Genomic DNA, 20,701 nt, shown 5'->3' with positions numbered 1-20,701 from the left:
GACCAATTTTTTTTCAAGGAATTGTTACCCCGGAAAAGCGATCCGCCAATCGACAAACAACCGAGTTCCTATTTACTGACAGGTAAACAGGTTTGGAATAAGAAAACTTGCCCAACATTTCGCCCTGCTGGGAATCAAACCCAGGTCTCTTGCTTGCGAGGTGAGCGCTCTAACCACTGAGCTACAGGACTCCACATAAGGTTGGAATGGTAAAATGCCATGCCGTCCATCAAATTTCACCTGCCCAGTGTGGTATCTGAAAAGGCAGTGGGTTGCAGAAAGATCACCTATCACAATCAGGTAGAACTAGTACCTTTCTGTCCTCGATGTTTTCTTTATTGTGACTGTATCTGGCGGTCCCTACACTGAGTAAAGAGCAGCAGTAGGATAGCTGTTGCTTTGACTTTGCAGGAACATGGCATCATATATGTGATCACTATATTCATCCAGGTTGGACTTTGAGGTCTGGAACACAGTTCTGTTCATGTCCATTGCAATGTGCGAACTTTGTGATGGGTCTCTGAAGTTTTTGAAACGGGAAACATCATTACAGGGATCTGAAAAACCTTGAGAATACCCAATAAAAGAGTTGCTGTAAGATGTCTTGCCTAAAGTAAGTTTATTCCAGCCGGGATATTCTCCATACTCCACAAAATTTGGATTGCAGTTTTCTCCAGGCCCACTAAAATTCCCGTGATTGTGGTACGCTCCGTTGAATTGGGCGCGTCTCTCATAGAATCTGCTGATATCCATTTCATCAGGTGAATCGTAAACGTAGGTAGGTTTTCCAAAGTTATGCCCATTTGAGTATGGCAGGCATGGGTTGCTGGAATTGTTCTCAACTACGAAATGGTCTCCCAGGTTTCCATTTACATAGAGAGTAGATAAAATACCTGTTGTTGGCTGAATAAAGAAAACGTAGTTTAATATTTGATGATTTTAATTTCTGCGCTCAAAAGTGTATTCGACACAAGCACAGCACTGCACGTTTTATTCTATGAACGTGGGTCCAGCCTTCCAGTTCCCTCAAAGTAACAAATTTATATAATATAAATAATAAATAATAATCCTTGCACCTAGGCACCTAGCGCCTTTTACATTTTAAAAAATACAGTCACAAAGTGTTGTCACAAAGTTAATTAGAAATTATGTGAATGTTTGGAAATGAGTTATTAATTTGTACCAGAAAATGTCTTGACAAAAACAAGCTGATTGGTTCCCTGTTGGCCCATGAGTAGGTGGTACTATCTGAAACGAGCAGCATGAAACTTGCCAGACTACATGGCAAGCTACGCGGTTTTAAGCTGGTTAAACTCCAGCAGTGCCCAAATATAGTGGAGACCTGTAGCTTAGTGGTGAGAGCACTCGCCTCGCAAGTGAGAGCACGTTTTACTTTGTTGTGCCTGATATTGTTGGCTACAAAGGTGGGAATAACTGCTCACCTTGGAAGATAACCACTCTGAAAACAACAGTGCTGCCTTGAGTATATCTCAGAGGGAATATTGTTGAAAGGACTATCAAGCACCCTTTGGGCACAGAGAAGCCAACGACATAAAGATTATCATCTCCACCTGATCATTCGGGAGTTTGTGCTTTGCAGCAACAAAATATGTAAAAGATACATTTTCATTCAAGGCATTTTGATCTCTGCTATCAATTGACACCTGAATTCCTTCTGCTACCAAATATCTCTTTATATCCCAAGGCTCCTTCCTTAGACCATCCATAGGCTTCCATTTTACAGAGGTTCCTGGATAATAATAATCCTTATATTTGGTATAGTATCTTTCAAGTCAGGAGGACGTCTCAAAACCCCTGAGAGATAACGCATTCCATTCCAATAATCTAACTGGAATTTCCATGTAAAGGTGGGTTGAATGTAATTCCCAGTTTAGTTTGGATACTCTTAAGCATGGGTTACTGCACCTGTCAAGACACCCGGCTGACCCCCCAAAAAATCCCTGGAATGGATTGATTGATGATGTGTATAAAACTGATTCCCACACTTCAATTAGGCCTTGAATTTGATCCAACACAACCTGGCAACATGAAGCTGTTAAAACTGCTCCAGAACCATTACACTCAGTTTTGTTTAAACAAATTGAAGTTTGCAATTGCTCAATTTTAAAATACTGGTTATTTAACCTTTTTCGGCAGATAAACCAAAGATCATGGCCAGGCTAATCTGTTTGGCGACCCAACGAAACCATGCAATGTAAGCCACGGCCCAAAGTGAAGTTAATTAGTTCACGACTCCAACATGCAGAAAACGTACGCTCATGGTTTCATAAGTTTTCCCAGTGTCCAGGCCAACAATCCCCCAAATAAAATTGGTCAGTTATTCCAATAACTGCTTGTGGGACATAATAATAATCCTTGCATTTGATATAGCGGTTTTCATGTCTTCTAGACATCTCAAAGCACTTCATAGAATATGCTGTAAAGTGAATTGACTGTATATTTGTGGGCGAAATGCAGCAGCCAATTGCGCACAGTCGTGGATTGAAAATGACCAATTTATTTTTGTTTTTGGAGAGATTATTATTAGGCATGTGGAGTAAGGAAACTTTGGACATTGCTACTGCATTCATCTACAAGATAGATAGTCACTGCACTTCACAGTACTGTATATCCTATGAAGAGCTTGGAGACATCCGCCTAATGTGAAAGGTACTAAATGTGAGGATTATTATTATTATATTCCTCATGTTACAGTGAGTTATGCCATGTTATAGTTATCGTTACATTGGGTATTTTCACATTGGGAGAACATCGCAAAAGTGCTTCACAGGATATACTGCAAAGTGTAATGTCTATTTGTTTGTAGGCAAACATAGCAACCTCTTTGCGAACTGTAATGTCCAATAAACAACAGCAACAACTTACATTTATAGTGTAAACTTCTAGACGTCTCAAAGCGCTTCACAGAATATACTGTAAAGAATTGACTGTATATTTGTGGGCGAAACGCGGCAGCCAATTGCGTATAGCAGTGTCCCACAAACAGTTGTGGATTGAAGTGACCAATTATTATAAGGGGTGTGGAGTAAGGAAACTTGCCCAAGGTTTCGCCCTGCCGGGAATCGAACCCAGGTTTCTCACTTGAGAGGCGAGTGCTCTAACCACTGAGCTACAGGACTCCTGAGGGAGGGAGGTAGGGAGGAGCCAAGGAATGAAGTGATTTGAAAACGAGTGAGAGGATCTTGAAGTTGATTCCCGTTGAGTGATTGGGAGCCAGTGGAGTCTGGCAAGGACTGGTGTGATGGGGGTATGGAGTTTCGTGCGGGTGAGTATCCGGGCAATGGAGTTTTGAATTAATTAGATTTTGTGTATGGTGGAGCTGGGGAGACCAGCGAGGAGGGTATTGGAATAGTCCAGCCGGGATGTGACGAAGGCCTGAACATGTATATAAAATGGTTTCAGAATTCCAAACAGTACCTGTGGTTCTCGTTTCCTCTTCTCTTTGTAGCAAGTATTTTCAACACATGGTCTCTTTTTGTTGATTGATCTCCTCGTTTCAGCTTCTATCTTTGTCTCTGGCCTGGGATGGTCGTGTACACCTTTGGCCTGCCAACAAAATACTTTTGAAATTCAGTCATGAATTAAAACTACAGGGTGTCCAAAAAGTCATATCTACCCTATTATCGAACCTCCCTCACCCCCCCCAAAAAAATCATTTATTGAAAACTCATTAGACATTGTAATGGTATCACAACTTTTGGGTCACCCTGTATGTGGGCGCTTAAAACTATTATTTCTTTGGATGCAGTTTCAGATTCCAGAGAACTTTTACGGCAGCAATGTTGAGGGTTTTATCATTGAATAAAACCCTCAACATTGAGGGTTTTATCATTGAATACTTCAAAATTCCCAATGCGTGGAATGTTGCTCTATGTTGCGTGTACCAATGGATTCTGTCTACCGAGTTAGATTTACCAACAGTTGGGGCCTTCTCTCTCCCATTTCATCTGCCCAACTCTTCCAGAGGCCAGCACATGTCTCTTATGTATCCACAGCCATAAAACATAGTCACTCCAATTTACCTGTGAAGCTCTTTCTCCCAACGTAAAAGGTCCTACATCAAATGTAAGGATTATTATACACGAAAACTGGTTAACCGGACGGACTCGGTGGGGAGGGGGTGGAAAGAGATCTGGAAAGAGATCTAAGTGTAATTACTACTGGTAATGCATTTACTGGCATTTTTTGGCACTGAGTTTTTTTTAATCAGCGAATTAAATGTTTGTTAAACTTAACTATTAAACAGTTAAACTGTTCACGGGGTTTCCAACCTCACTAAACAAACAATCCGAGTCAAAATCGATAGCCCATTAAGCGGCAGTACAACGCCGTAATCTAAAAGTGGTCACTCCCCAAAGCATGTGAAGGTAAGCAAGGTCAGTGAGGCAGGAAGCTGTGGGCATCACGTGGGCTGCTCAGCATGACATTGGCAAGTGCTAGGAGAGTTGGGCTGGGGAGAATCCACATGCGGGTTTGGGAATTTTTTTTAAATTAGTAAGATGGGGGTTCACTGTACCTCTACTGCACCCATTGTCCTGGAAAATTGACTCCATCTAAATATGGAGCCCTGATGATTCCATATCTAATGTTACTTTCCAGTAATGTTATTATCACTTGATAAACCTAGTGATTACCCCTCAATCATTAATCCTTTGCTGTGAATGTCTTCATCTCTCCCTTCCTGAGAGAGTATTCAGTTTGCCTCATTTCTCCATAAGCTGAGGCTCTCTGTCAGAATAGAGGCCAGAAGAGTTCTTGCCCTGAAGCACATCTTCTTTCAGATCTCATATTAATGTGATAACAGCTGATGTGTCTGACACTGAAGATAAGTTTAGTGATTGCATTGATTATTATACGTTTATCCCGCACCAGGTTTGGTTTAGTAAATATGTTTATTATTATTATCCCATGTGGCCCATCATGATAAAGGAAGAGCAAAGCTGATAAAAAAAAATCTAAATTCATAGAATTCCTCCATGTCTCCCGCCCGACCCGCCCTATCATCGGTGGCCGGGCTTTCAGCCTCTCTGGCCCCACATTCTGGAACTCCATCCCACGGTCCCTTCGCCTCGCTTCCTCCCTCGCATCCTTCAAGGCCGGTCTCAAGACTTTTCTCTTCGACCGTGCCTTTGGTCTCCCTCCCATCTCTCTGCCTTCCCTCACCCCTACACCACCCCTCCCCCATGCTCGGGCCCCGACACCTGACTGTTCAGCGCTTTAGGATGTCCTCCTGACGTGAAAGGCGCTCTATAAATGTAATTTTATTGTTGTTGTTGTTCCTCAGTATGGATTCCTGGACAAGTGCTTTGCCATTCTGGTCACAATTAAATACTTTGAAGGGTGTGTCTAAGGACAATCCTGTAAATGAAGAACCTTCCACATGTGTCATTCTGGCTCAGTTGGAAGCACTCTCAGTCTTACCTCTGAGTCAAAAGGTTTACAAATGTAATTTGTTACTGTTGTTGGTGGTCATTCAAGCCACATACCAGTTTTTTGAGGTACTGTCCTCTATACATTTCAGATAAACCTTTAAACCAAGGTCCCAACTATCTATTAGATGGACATTACAAATCCCATGGCACAATTTAAAAAGAGAATGGAGTTTCTCCCAGTGTCCTGGCCAACAATCCCTCGGATGAAAATTGGTCATTGCCTTCATGGCTGTTACACATTGTTGTGTACAAATTTAATGCTGTGTTCACCTACAAAATACACAGTTATTACACTTTACAATATATCCTGTGACGTGCTTTGGAGGCGTCTTCCTGATGTGAAAGGTGCCAAAATGCCACAAAGCAAGAGTCACCTCCTTCAGGGAACTGGGGGAAAAATATATTGTCCTACCATATTGTAAAATTGTTGTAGATTTTAAGAGGTGTTTCCTTCAAAATGAACTGAGTTAGTATTAAATCCTATATATTTTCAGATAGCTATGCATTGTAACAGACTCGCTGATAATGATAATAGCAGAAAGGAAGAGATGGTTTAATATTTGCATAAAACATTGTACGTAAAGCTTTCTTATCTGCAAGTTTAAATTTACTTATATCTGTCATCGTTTCTCCGACCTTTGACACAATGGTTGGCCTGAAGAATTCCGTGCTCCACTGCTATCTCCAATGGAGGAGACTAAAAACAGGATATCTATCGCCTTAACTCAACCACTATCCTGTGAAATAGCACTCAAACACTCTGCACCACAAGATGATGGGCAAACAATTTTGAAAAGAGATTTCAGTGCAAACTACTGTGATAACTTTGGGGCGATTAGTGGGAGGAGCAGGAGGTTTATTCCCAAACCTGTCGATAGTTAAAGACAGACTTGAATTGAAATAACTATCATGTTATAGCTGTACAACAACAACAAGATTTCATTTATAGAGCGCCTTTCACGTCGGGAGGACGTCCCAAGGCGCTGGCCAGTTGGGTCGGGACCCGAGCAGGGGGGAAATGGTCAGGGTGAGGGAAAAATCAAAAGGGACAATTTTAAGCATTTTATTAAACTCAAACTGTATGCACTTTTAAGATCAATAAACTTAATGTTAATAAAATAATCCTTGCAATTGATATAGCGCCTTATCATGTCATTGAGATGCCTCAAAGCGCTTTACAGAATATACTGCAAAGCGAATTGACTGTATACTTTGTGGGCGGAAATTCGTCTTTTATGAAAACTTTTTTTAAAAATGAACCTCAACAAAACATATAACCTATTTCAAAACCCACCCCATGTTTTTGTCTTACCTATAATTGTTGAAATTCTTTCTGCAAGTTCCTTACGGGTAAAACTCCAAACGCTCCTTAAAGGAATGCGCCTATATTTAAAGTCGTTTGCTCAGGTGTACCCATCTGCATATACTTCAAAGAAGAGAAAATAACTGACCTGAAAAAAAATGTATTTTCCTTCCCGTCTCCAGAAGTTGGTGACAGGGTAACCTCCGTGACCATGGCAAGGGATGAGATTCAAAGGTGCACCACAGTTTGAGCAAGATTTCTCTGCAATTAAAAAAAATCCAAACCTTAAACCAGAATTACAGATCTCACAGCTTTCCTTTGCTGAAAGCGTGTTACCCGCAACACAGATACGATACTCAGATCATAAAAGGATTGATATATTTGTGCTTTGGTGGCTGACCCAACCGTAATGTAGTTTTTTTTTGTCCTTCCTTAGAATCCTAGAAATTATCGATTTCAAGATCCTCACACTCAAATTCACGATCTTCACACTCGTCTTCAAATCTCTTCATGCCCCTGGCACCTCCTCACTCCTCCGACCAGATTACTCCCCATCCCAGTACCCCTCTGCCTCCGCTTGACTGGCTCCGGCCTCCTGCATGTGCTTCGTGCCCTCCATTCCACCGTCAGTGGCTGCACTTTCAGCCACTACGCCCCAAAACCCTGGACCACTCTCCCTCAATCCCTCCGTCTGGCTCCCTCCCCCATCTTCAGGTCACGCCTGAAAATCTTCCTCTTTGACCGTGCCTACAGTCACCTCCCCCCTCTCCCTGACTCGGCATCATTCTCCACCACTGTCAATTACTCTGGGACGCTACTCTGTGTGAGGGGCGCTATATAAATACAAGTTGTTATTACAGCACAGAATGGAGGCCATCTGCCAGTTAAGCCTATAATAATAATCCTTGCATTTGATATAGCGCTTTTCACGTCTTCTCGACGTCTCAAAGCGCTTCGCAGAATATGCTGTAAAGTGAATTGACTGTATATTTGTGGGCGAAACGCGGCGGCCAATTGCGCACAGCAGTGTCCTACAAACAGTCGGGGATTTAAATTACACTTAACTTCAAATACTGTAACTTACTACGACGCTTATGATAAGTTATGATAAAATTATGTGCATGGCAATAAATAAACATCAAAGATAAACTTTTTAAATGACGTAACCCACCATTGTAAAATCTTTATAATATGCACATACATCTTAATGAGTCACTGCTGACTAGTTATCTTTCCTCTTACCTCACATCCTGCTTGTACTACATGTACATACCAAACTATATTTGTACAAGTGTTTTTTTTTGCTGATAATAAATTCCGTATGAACATTTAATGGGTGTTTAGGTGATCAAAGCTTTAAAACATCTGTCTCATACACTTTGGATTCCCTCCACCTCAAAGAGTGGGAAGTAGGAAACTAGGAGAAGAAAAGCAGGTTAGAGGTTAGAGCTACTGAAATGTAGGTGAGGAAAGATGTGTTGTCCTTTGATTAAATCCCAAGGATAGCAAAGCCACACGTTACTGAGCCACCTTGTAGAAAATACATATCGCTCCTTGGCCTTTTGGCTAAAATTATAATAATAATCCTTGAATTCAAGATAGCGCTTAATCATGTCGCTGAGACGTCTCAAAGAGCTTTGCAGAATACACTGTGTAGTGGATTGACTGTGTATTTTGCAGGCACGCAGCAGTGTCCCACAAACAGTCGTGGATTGAGTGGTTCCAATTTTTTTTCAGGGGGTGGATTATTACCCCCGGAAAGCAATCCCCCAATTGACTTATTACTTGGTAAACAGAGGCATGTGGAGTAAGCAAACTCATCTATGGTTTCACTCCGACCGGGACTTGAACCCGGGTCATCTCGCTTGCAGGACTCCTGAATAAGCAAATCAGCTAAGATCAAGTATAGTATCTATTCTTGTCAGTTACTCCTTGGGCTGTGTGCCTGCAGGTCCCTTGGAGGTTCAGTCGTATAGGGAAGCCATGATCCTAATCTTTCCATAATTTCTTTGTGGGAGGGGGAGCTATAGCCAGGAGAGTTATGCCTTTGGCTGAAGGGGCAATCTAAATTCCCTTCTGAGGAACATGGTTTGGTTTAATTCGAGGGAGTGGGGACAACCTCGCTCACCAAAAAAACACAGTAGACCACACCAAAGAACAGCCACCTGGGCTCAAACCTGTTAAAAAAAAANCCTACGAGGAATTGTGTAGTATTGCAATCTACATAACCCCTCACAAACTCTAGTGGGTTTCTGTGTGTCAGAAAAAGTCATATATGCTTTTGGTGAACGTGTTTGCAAAATCCTCACCCACTGAATTTACCCGGGGAATCTATTAGATCATGGAAAAAAAAACTTTGCTTTTTAATTTTCTTTTTAAATAAACATTCGGAATCAGTTGAAGTAAAAAGTGCAGCAATTGATAAAACGGAATAATAAGAAGAAGAAGCCCTGCATTTGACATAGAGCCTTATCAGGTCGCTGAGACGTCTCAAAGCACTTCACGGAACATTCTGTAAAGTGTAGTGACTGTGCATTTTGTGGGTGAAACTCCAAACTTTCGTAGCAAAAGTGTTTATGTTTCCAAAGATGAAACTTTGGTTACTTACTCTGTTGTTTCTGACGCGCTTTGTCGCAAATGGCGGGTCTCAGATAAACCTTGTTAACGTCAGGCAGGATGCAGTCATTGGTGCAAACTACTACTCCAAGACAGGATTTCTTCAGAATGTGACAGTTGTGGTTGTTGGTGTTCCTCATGGCCCAGCCACTCTGATGCCTCTGTGCATTTTTGTCATCCGCATTGTAAATATATTTCTCATAGGAATCTGTCCACTCCTGGAATCTATCCAACTGAATCACATCCTGCGAAGAGAAATTCAGCAATAAATAATTCTTCTCCAATTTCTTAGATTTAGGTTCCAATTTCCTCCTCAAACCCTATCTCTATGAAAGCGCCATCGGAGGTCAGGCCTTCAGCCTTTCTACCCCCACCCTTTGGAACGCCATCCCACAGTCCCTCTGTCTCGCCCCCTCTCTTGCCTCCTTCAAGACCTGTCTCAAGACAATCCTCTTCGACCATACCAAATGTAAGGATTATTATTATATATATTATGAGGAAAACATGAACACTGCAGGTCTAACTAGAAGACAATAGCAATAATAGATAATAATGAATACATGTTTAAACTTAACTTTGTATAATACTAATTCAGAATTTCAATTTGAAGAAACAGAACTTTTAGCATTGAAAGATGATTCCGTTTTCAAGAGTTGGTTTATTGAGTATTTTATAAAGCAATATAATAAATGTGATACTATTATAATAAACCTAACCAATCCTTGCATTTAAAAAGTGCCTTTCATATCAGGAGGATGACTCAAAGGGCTCCAAAGGATTTACTATGAGGTATAGTGACTGTGTGTTTGTAGGCGAATGCAGCAGCCAATTTGCACGCAGCAATATCCCACAAACAGCCACGGAATGAATGAACAATTATTTCTGGGAGACTGTTAGCCAGGAAACTCCCTTCTCCTTTTGAATAGTGTTGTAATCCCTGTCTTCAAATCACACCTGAAGATTTTCATCTGACCATGCCTTCAGTCACCTCCCCTCCCTTTACAGCTCAGTGTGATACCACACTGTTAAGTGCCTGCGTGAAGGGGGTAATATAAACGCAAGTTGTTTTTGTAAACATCCCTATCGATTCCACTTCCACAGCTTTCTGGGGCAGATCATTCCACATCTTCACAACTCTCTGTGTGAAGAAATGCTTCTGGACCTCGGTTCTAACTGTCTCGGTTCTATTTTTAAGACTACTTCCCCGTGTAATGGATCCCACTATCAGTGTGAACAGAAGTCTTTCATTGTCTTTAAAAGGGAATTAGATCATTGTTTGAAAAGGAGCAATGTAAAACCATGTCGGGAGAGGAGAGAGGGCGCAGAGGAGGAAACCACCGGGGCATTGAGGGTCAATTGTAGTCAAACCTGCTGGTCCTGGTTGAGATCAATAGATTCAGTGCAGACCAGGATTCATAGGATTCATACCTGTGACTTTCTATTTGTTTTATGACCTGGGATAGAACCCGTGGCAGGACTTTAACCCACTGAGCTGTGCATTATGGTTAATATGTGGATCCATTGGTCCCCCTTATAACACCCAACACAAACACTCCCTCCCTCAACCATCATTCCTCCATGAAACCAACACACAGAAAAATTAGATCAGAAATGGCCAGTGGGGGTGCAGGGATGGGTGGGAGACAACTATGAAACTTACCCTCTACATTCTTACAATTATTTGAAAAATTTAGGCCATTAGCTGAGTCCAAACCCAGATCTCATTATGTACCCTGATATAGAGTGCAGCAATCTCCTTCTCCTCGTTCTTCCATTTCCTCTGTACATGTTTGACACCACTGCAATTACTCATCTTGTATATTTCATCTTATATAATAATAACAATCTTTGCATTTGATATAGAACCTTATCACCTCGTTAAGACGTCTCAAAGCGCTTCACAGAATATACCGCAAAGGGAATTGACTGTATATGTTGTGGGCGAAACGCGACAGCCTATTGCACACAATAGCGTTCCACAAACAGTTGTGGATTGAGTGATCAAATTATTTTTTTGAAGTATACAAGGGAAAAAAGTGTTTTATTCTGAATGTATCAAAACAAATGTGAGAAATGTTCTGTATTAATAACTCAGCTTTGTTTCCCACAGGACTCGACAGTTTTAAACTGGGCTATCTCTGTGACCTGCTCACCCAGTCCCCTCTCTCCGCTCAGTGGACTTCGGCCTGCTGTTGTCCTGCGCTCTGCTCCCACCCTCCCGACCCCCATATCATCGGCATTCGGGCCTTCAACTTCTCTGCCCCTACCCTTTGGAACTCCATCCCACAGTGCCTCTGCCTCGCCCCCTCCCTTACCACCTTCAAGACCCGTCTCAAGACTTTCCTCTTCGACCGTGCCTTCGGTCACCCTCCTATTCCCTGCCCTCCAACACTCCTGATCCCAACAACCAGCTCAGGTCCAAATCCTTGACAGTCCAGCGCCTTGGGACATCCTCATACAAATACGCTACACAAATGTCAGAAAAGGAAACGAAAAGGATCAAAACAATTCTTGTGATGCATTCCACCCTTCATCCATCCACCAGTAAAGAGGAATAAGCTTCATATTCTTTAACGTTTTATATTGCATAGTTATTTCTATTCTGTAGAGCGTTAAGTTCTAAAACATTCTACAGATTCCCTTAGGGCTGAGCTGGTTCCAAGGTGACCTGCTTGGCAACAAAATATCAGGATTGGGTCCACCTTCTGTGGCAGTTCTCGTTAGTCCAGTTCCTGAGCCATGTGGGTTCGCAGAACTCTAGGGCACCGTTGATGACAAGACCAGCCAGGCTGGCTCACTTGGAGGGGCAGACCAGTGGGACTCTTCCCACTCAGCTTCTGCTAACCCAGCAAGTTAAAGCCCAAATGGACAAGGTGGTTCTCGTGGGAAGAGCAATGGCCGGGGTTTTCGATAACAATCTATGCCATTTCAGCTCCAATTCACACTCTGAGATGTCCAAGCTTTGGCGTTTGCTAACCTGCTTCTAATACTTTCTGGAATTAAATAAGGAGAATGTGTATCCCTCCTCCAGGGAGAGAACGCGCACAACAACAAGATTGTATTTATAGAGCGCCTTTCACATCGGGAGGACGTCCCAAGGCGCTGGACAGTTGGGTCGGGACCGAGTAGGGGGGAAATGGTCAGGGTGAGAGGAGGGAAGGGAGGGAGCGAGGAGGGGGTAGAGAGTCGAGAGGGGAGGTGAAGGCACGGTTGAAGAGAAAGGTCTTGAGACCAGCCTTGAAGGAGGAAAGGGAGGAGGCGGCGAAGGCACTGGGGGATGGAGTTCCAGAGCCTCGGGGCTGAGAGGCTGAAGGCCCGGCCACCGATGGTAGGGTGGGGGGGTGTGGAGCAGACTGGAGTCAGAGGGACAGAGGGTACGGGCAGGTAGATAGGGGGATAGTGGGTCGGACAGGTAGGAGGGAGCAAGGCCGTGAATGGCCTTGTAGGTGAGGATGAGGATCTTGAATTCGACATTATCGCACATTATTCCACATTATTCGGATACAGGGAAATTTCGATGCGCGTGGGGTATGCATACATGGAACTCACAGGCTGATTTAACGCTCTTAAACACAGCGATGGGTTTTCACATGGGTCAGACACCCAGCTGACCAGCCAGCTGACCCCAAAAAAATCTATAAAACGTTATACTGTACAAAATTATTTATATTTTATAAAACTTTTTAGTTTGAACTGTTATTTGAAAAGTTGAAAAGTAATCGACGACAACAATAACAACATGCATTTCTATAGCACACTTCACGTGACTAATAATAGTGTCTCGGATCACTTAGTACAATTGAAGTACAATTAAATGGTTGACCTCGTCCTTATGCCATTAAAGGTAGAAGTAAAAGAGATTGGGTACAATGGCTGGCTAAAAAATTATTGTTAACAGAAGGATAACACTTACTAAAATAATTTTTATCCGAAAACATTTCTTCACTAAAGAAGGCGGGGGTAAAAAAACAACCAGGGTTATAGTAAAAGGCGATGGAACTCTGAAAAACTAAACAACTATAGTTGCTCAGATCTGGTCGTTGGATAACAGTAATAATATTCTTTGCATTTGATATAGTAATATCTAATTCCTCCTCCCCCCAAAAAATTTTGGTCACTAAATCCACAACTGCTGTGCACAATTGGCTGCCGCATTTCACCTACAAAATACACAGTCAATATATTCACTTTTACACTTTTACAATAGTGCTATTTACAATAGCTGTGAAGCGCTTTGAAAAGTCTCAACGATGTGATAAGGCGCTACATCAAATGCAAGGATTATATTATTATTATAGCACCTTATCATATCATCCAAATGTGTCAAAGCGCTTTACTGTGAACTTTGGGGGGGCTGTTTATTTCTATTTTAGGAAAAAAGAATCTCAGGAGGAAAGAACGCTGCTGAAGAAAACCAGTCCTTAATACTTTAAGAAGTTGCACTCACCTGAGGTAGTTTAGGGTCATTAATGTCCCAGTCTGTTTGTGATGCGTGTGAAGAAATGTAGTCTGAGTAAGAAACTTCACCTTTCAACATCCTCTCCAAAGGCTTTTGATCATTCAGTCAAAGAACGCACCCTCTCCCACTTATTTCCCAGAGACTCTTCGGAAGTCAGGCAAGTCGATTTAGTCGAGAAACATCAAGTTTGCCTGAAATCCTGAGCTAGATTGCCAGGAAAGACAACAATCAAGGTTGCATCATTGAGAAAAAGTTATTCCAATGGAAAAGTTTATCTCCATTGATAACAGGTTGTAACCTGTTACTGCCTGATTCATAGACCCAGATTGGTAAACCTGAACACAAACTCTCTTATCTCTCCCCTCAACCCCACCTCACCACCCCCATGTGGATATAAGCATCTTGCGTAAAGTAATTGCACAAGTATGAAGCTTGTAGCTCTGTAAAATTCGCCTTGTTATGACTGCAAATTGGAAATGAAGCGATCGAGTGCTGCTCTGCTGAAGCCCATCACATCTGGATTAAGGCTTGTTGCAGTATTGAAACTGGGAACTAATGCAAAGTGTTCCACATTGTTAATAATATCGAAATGCCATAAATGCACATATACACACATACAGAGGATAGTGCAAGTCTCTGATGGTACAAACAGGTGAATAAGTCAAACCCAACTTTCACCATCCATGAGAATCACTCACTTCACATACTTTGGGGTTTTGACTGGAAGAGAAACAACTTTGGCTGAAATAAAACTGTAAGGCAGGCACAAGAAATCATACTGACCTCCCCGAGCATCAATTCAACGCAAAACTTCAACCAGTTCAATTCACTGGAAACTTCAGCAATGAAAGCCACTCACTCCCTGCTCCCTGAGCTGTGCTTGTTGTTGTGTTGCGTTCCCAGGTTGGAGAGGAAATAAACTTCCGCTTATAATCAAGAGGGTTTTGAATGCAAGGTTGTGATGCGCAAGCCTTGCATTAAGTCCCGAGGAGATCTATTTACCTGTCCGCAGACTGGAGTGTGTCACAGCCACTGTTGTGGATGTCCTGCCACTGGGAACAGCTCTGGGCTCTCACGTCAGCTCTCACTGCAATACATGCTCTGCCCTCAGTCCACTGAATGATCACCAAGCCACCTCCCTCCCTCTCTCTCTCTCTCACTCTCTCCACCCTTCCTCCCTCTCTTTCTCTTTCTCTCTCCGCCCTCCCTCCCTCTCTCTCTCCCCACCCTCTTTCTCTTTCTCCCCACCCTCTTTCCCTCTCTACCCTCCCTCCCTCTCTCTACCCTTACTCTCTCCCCCCACCCTCTCACTCTTTCTTCCCGCCCTCACTCTCTCTCCCCACCCTCTCACTCTTTCTTCCCGCCCTCACTCTCTCTCCCCACCCTCTCACTCTTTCTTCCCGCCCTCACTCTCTCCCCCCACCCTCTCACTCTTTCTTCCCGCCCTCACTCTCTCTCCCCACCCTCTCACTCTTTCTCCCCGCCCTCACTCTCTCCCCCACCCTCTCACTCTTTCTCCCCGCCCTCACTCTCTCTTCCCACCCTCCCTTTCTCTACCCTCCCTCTCTCTCCCCACCCTCTCTCTCTCTCTCTCCCCATCCACCCCCCCCACTCTCTCTCTCCACCCTTTCTCTCCCCCCACCATACCCTCCCTCTCTCTCTCCCCACCCTCCCTCCCGCTCTACCTCTCTCTCTCTCTCTCCCCACACCCTCCATCTCTCTCTCTACGCACCCCTCTCTCTGCCTCGCTTCCCCCCACTCTCTCTCCCCCCACCCTCCCTCTCTCTCTGCCCACACCCCCCTCTCTCTCTCCCCACCTTCCCTCCCGCTCTACCTCTCTCTCTCTCTCTCTTTCTCCCCCACCCTCCATCTCTCTCTCTCTACGCACCCCTCTCCCTCCCTCCCTCCCTTCCCCCCACTCTCTCTACCCCCACCCTCCCTTTCTCTCTGCCCACACCCCCCCCTCTCTCTCCCCAACTTCCCAATCACTAACACCATGAGTCTGAGTTTGTTGCAATACTGGAGAATCCATCCTTATGAGGATGGAATCTTGTTGTTGTTGTTGATGAGATGAGACAATTCATTCTTAAAATGGTACAAATCTTTGTATTACAAATTCTCAGCTTGGTTTGGATACCCTTAAGCATGGTGATGGGTTTCTGCACGTGTCAGACACCTGAATCCCTAAATCCGTCCATCTCACCTTCCCCTCTCCATCGTGGAGTTCTATAGCTCAGTGGTTAGAGCCCTCGCCTTACGAGCGAGTGATCTGTGTTTGATTCCCGGCAGCGCAAAAAGGTTGGCCAAATATCCTTGCTCCACACGTCTCTGTTTACCTAGCAATAAGTAGGAACCTGGTTATCAGTCAATTGGGGGATCGCTTTTCCGGGGGTAATATTTCCTTCAAAAAAAAATAATAATAATAATTTGGTTACTTCAATCCACATCTGTTTGTGGGGCACCGCTGTGCGCAATTGGCTGCTGCTTTTTGCCCACAAAATATACAGTCAATTTATTTTATGGTATATTCTGTGAAGCGCTTCGAGAGTTCTTGAAGATGTGAAAAGGTGCTATATCAAATGCAAGGATTATTATTATTATTATTATCTTGCATCTGGTATAATGCGTTTAACCTCAAAACGTCTCAAAACATTTTACAGGTGGTTACTGTCGAGAGCTGTGATTGTTATCCCGTCACCTAACTCAAGCATGATGCACAACCCTACCCTTTATTCATTACCATTGGTGCCCTTTACCGGGTATGCAAGCCCTGGGTGACGTTCTTTTGTCCTCATTATCGTTGGCCACCACCATGTCCCAACCTCTCCACTCCACCATCGGCAGCTACGAAGCCCCAAACCTCTGGAACTCCTCCATCCCCCTCATCACCCCCTCTTTACCCACTTCATCCATCCCCACTGTCACCTCCCCTTTCTCCCTGGCTCAGAGTCAAACTATGCCATTGTTCAGCACTCTGAGACACCACGTGAAGGGCGTAACATATAATAATAATAATCCTTGCATTTGATATAGCGCTTTTCACGTCGGAAGGACGTCCCAAAGCGCTTCACAGAACACACTGTAAAGTGAATTGACTGTATATTTGTAGGCGAACGCAGCAGCCAATTGCGCACAGCAATGTCCCACAAACAGTCGTAGATTGAAAATGACCAATTTATTATTGTTTTTGGTTTTGGAGGGATTATTATTAGGTGTGTGGAGTAAGGAAACTTGCCCAAGGTTTCGCCCTCTGCCTGGAATTGAACTCAGGTCTCTCGCTTGCAAAGCGAGTGCTCTAACCACTGAGCTACAGGACTCCACAAATATAAATGCAAGTTGTTGTTTGTGACTGTCTATTTCTCCCAGCTTTTTTGGGGGGTGGGGGTGGAGGAGGGGGCATCACCCGGGTGTCTGACACGTGCGGAAACCCATCACCATGCTCAAGGTGGTGATGAGTTTCTGCATATGTCAGACACCCGCTGTCCAAAAAAAACCCCCAAGGTAAATTAAAACCAGGAAAAGGAGCAGGAAGAGGCCATTCACCCTATTCTGCCAGTTTATTGGAGCATGACAGATCTTTAAATCTCATTCCCCTGCTCTTTCTCCCTGTCCCTTACTTCCTATGTATGTATGTATGTATGTATGTATGTATGTATGTATGTATGTATGCATGTATGCATGTATGCATGTATGCATGTATGCATGTATGCACGTATGTTGCATCGCCAACCTTCTACGCAGTATATTCCACATTTCATGCAACTGTATGTCAAGCAATATTTTCCAATCCCAGCTCTAGCTCTGATTTTAGGGTTACACCTCTTTGTTTTCGACTAGACTGAAGAGTCGTCCCCTATCCAGCTTGTCAATTCCCCTCATTACCCTAAACACTTCAATCTGATGACTGATCAGGGCTGAAAGGTTGCTAAAAACATCAGCATTATCTTTCCCTACTATGCTGGTTGCACACTGTACAGGGACACAAAGTCCTGTTACCCCATGTACCAACAACTAAAACATATGGAAGAATGATGGTAATCGTATCCAGAAGTACTTAATTATATTCAGTACAAGTGTTTAACTGTATGTAGACGCCCAGAGGATCGCTATGTGTAAGCAACATCATTTTCATGGCAGATAATGATCGATCGCCATGTTTGGTGCGATCTTTCTGTAACATGGATGGAGTGAGCAGGAGAAATGCATCTCTGACAGCTTGTTCCACTCCTCTGTAGTTTTATATCGCTGTTATGTAACAAGGGTTAAGAGGACTTTGTGGAACCCATGTACTGCTGAATAGTCCAGTGTCCTCTCTTCCAGCAGAGCAGAGTGGAGTGGGAAGCTTGATTTATACTTTCACCCCTCATCATAACGCACTGCGATCAAAGAGAAACACACAATATTCTGCACCTTAACACAAGGCCAGAATTGCACATTCATTTTTTTAATTTGCCTCCGCTCGACTGGCTCTGACCTCCTGCTTGTCCCTCGTTGCCCTCCATTCCACCATTGGATTCCGTGCGTTCAGCCATTACTTCCCGAAACTCTGGAACTCTCTCCCTCAAGCTCTCTGAGGCAGCCAATTGCACACAGCCATGTCCCACAAACAGTCGTGGATTGAGTGAACAAATTATTGTTTCTTTGAAGGCATTATCACCCCTCGGAAAAGTGATATGCCAATGGATTAACAACTAGGTTCCTACTTACTGCTGGGTAAACAGAGACGAGTGGAGTAAGGAAACTTGCCTAACGTTTCACCCTGCCCGGGAACCGAACCCAGGTCCTCTCGCTTGCGAGGCGAGTGCTCTAACCAATACGCTACAGGACTCCACCTAATCCATGTATTTAAGCGTAAAGCTTCTTAAAGGTACATTTAAACATATCAACCTGTGCACCTAATGAATCAATTACAGCAAAATGTTTTGTTCACTCCAGCCAGTGCAGGTACCTCTCAGTTTTCACAACGTTTAACAAAGGTCCTTCATTCAAGGGATAAAAGGCACATGGAAATAAAAGAGTAAAACATTTAAATTATTTTTAGGACAATATCGTATTTCATACAACAAAACTCAAAACTATAACATCAGTGAAGGATGGAAATTCTTTCCAGCGTCAGGCGATGGAAACCTTTTGTTCGTCTGGTGTTGTTTTAATTTCAAAAGAAAAGTCGACTTGAGCTGCTGTTAAAACCGTCCAGGAAATAGGATGTGCACTGCAGCCACAAAAGGTTTTTCTTGACGCGTGTTGCTGGTATGAAGACATGATATCACTCACTGTCCATCAGTCTTGCTTTCTCTCTCAGGTTGCACCTTGTGATTGTTGACAAGCTTCGACAAGCCTCAGCTGCCCCTTTGCAGTGACTCAGCGCCTTGGCGATGTGCATCCTGCTCCCGGTGGAACTTTTCCACAAACAAGAGCGGATTCTTGCTAGAATCATAGAATCATAGAATTATACAGCACAGAAGGAGGCCATTCGGCCCATTGCGTCTGTGCCGGCTCTTTGAAAAGAGCTATCCAATTCAATCCCACTCTCCCTCTCTCTCCCCATAGCCCTGCAAACTTGTCCTCCCCAAATAATGATCTACTTGTCTCTTAAAAGTTGTTATCGAATCGGCTTCCACCGCCCTTTCAGGCAATGCATTCCAGATCCGAACAATTCGTTGTGTGAAAAGCTTCTCCTCATCTCCCATCTGTTTCTTTTAACAACTATTTTAAATCCGTGTCCTCGGGTTACCGACCCTCCCGCCAGTGGAAATAGTTTCTCCTTGTTCGCCCTATCGAATCCCCTCATCATTTTGAAAACTTCTATTAATTCTCCTCTTAACCTTCTCTGCTCCACGGAGAATAATCCGAGCTTCTCTACCTCTCCTGATAACTGAAGTCCCTCAGTCCTGGTACCATCCTGGTAAATCTCCTTTGCACCCTCTCCAATGCCTTGACATCCTTCCTAAAGTGTGGTGCCCAGAACTGAACACAGTCTCTCGCTGAGGCCTAACCAGTATTTTGTAAAAGTTTATCATAACTTTCTGACTTTTGTATTCTCTGCCCCTATCTATAAAGCCTTGTATCCCGTATGCTTTTTTAACAGCTTTATCTCCCTGTCCTGCCACCTTCAAAGATTTACTTATATGAACCCCCGGGTCTCTGTTCCTTCACCCCCTTTAAGATTGTACCATCAGCTTATATTGCCTCTCCTCATTCTTCCTCCCAAAATCATCACATTTCTCCACATTAAACTTCATCTGCCACGTGTCGGCCCATTTTACCAGTCTGTCTATGTCCATTTGCAATCTGTTACTATCCTCCTCACTGTTTATGGAGTCCTGTAGCTCAGTGGTTAGAGCACTCGCTTTGCAAGTGAGAGACCTGAGTTCAATTCCAGGCGAAACCTTGGGCAAGTTTCCTTACTCCACACACCTGATAATAATCCCTCCAAAACCCAAAACAATAATAAATTGGTCATTTTCAATCTACGACTGTTTGTGGGACATTGCTGTGCGCAATTGGCTGCCGCGTTCACCTACAAGTATACAGTCAATTCACTTTACAGTGTGTTCTGTGAAGCGCTTTGGGACGCCCTCCCGACGTGAAAAGCGCTATATCAAATGCAAGGATTATTATTATTATTATTATTACTACTTTTCCTCGCTTAGTATCATCTGCAAACTTGGAAATTGTACTCACTATAACCATGTCCAGGTCATTTATATAGATCAAAAACAGCAGTGATCCAAATACTGATCCCTGGGGAACACCAGTGCACACTTCCCCCCAGTCAGGAAAACAACCGTTCACCACTACTCTCTGCGTTCTGTCTCCCAGCCAGTTCTGTATCCATGCTGACACTGTCCCTTTAATACCGTGGGCTTC

General features: G+C 43.5%; 1 protein-coding gene and 1 non-coding gene across 2 annotated transcripts; both read right to left on the bottom strand.

The window, feature by feature from the left end:
- Positions 1 to 313: 313 nt before the first annotated feature.
- LOC103179002 (glial cells missing transcription factor 1) lies at positions 314 to 15,006 on the bottom strand. Its single transcript, XM_007894051.2, has 6 exons — positions 14,834 to 15,006; positions 13,820 to 14,035; positions 9,365 to 9,617; positions 6,905 to 7,017; positions 3,439 to 3,567; positions 314 to 903 (listed from the first exon to the last, which is right to left on the bottom strand). The coding sequence occupies exons 2-6, from the start codon at positions 13,907 to 13,909 to the stop codon at positions 361 to 363; spliced, it is 1,128 nt and encodes a 375-aa protein (XP_007892242.1). The 5' UTR covers positions 13,910 to 14,035; positions 14,834 to 15,006; the 3' UTR covers positions 314 to 360.
- On the bottom strand, positions 3,069 to 3,140 carry trnae-cuc. Its single transcript has one exon. It is a non-coding gene; the product is annotated as a tRNA-Glu (tRNA).
- Positions 15,007 to 20,701: the final 5,695 nt, after the last annotated feature.

Source organism: Callorhinchus milii, unplaced genomic scaffold (assembly GCF_018977255.1).
Source record: "Callorhinchus milii isolate IMCB2004 unplaced genomic scaffold, IMCB_Cmil_1.0 Scaffold3, whole genome shotgun sequence".
NCBI lineage: Eukaryota > Metazoa > Chordata > Chondrichthyes > Chimaeriformes > Callorhinchidae > Callorhinchus > Callorhinchus milii.
The sequence above is the reverse complement of the archived record's forward strand: the minus strand, read 5'-3'. Positions and strand labels throughout refer to the sequence as shown.

Coding starts and splice junctions, on each gene's coding strand:
- LOC103179002 (XM_007894051.2), bottom strand. CDS start 13,909: ATGTTGAAAGGTGAAGTTTCTTACTCAGACTACATTTCTTCACACGCA. Junction 9,618..13,819: donor ATGACCCTAAACTACCTCAG/GTGAGTGCAACT, acceptor TTCTCTTCGCAG/GATGTGATTCAGTTGGATAG. Junction 3,568..6,904: donor GAAAATACATTTTTTTTCAG/GTCAGTTATTTT, acceptor TTTTGTTGGCAG/GCCAAAGGTGTACACGACCA.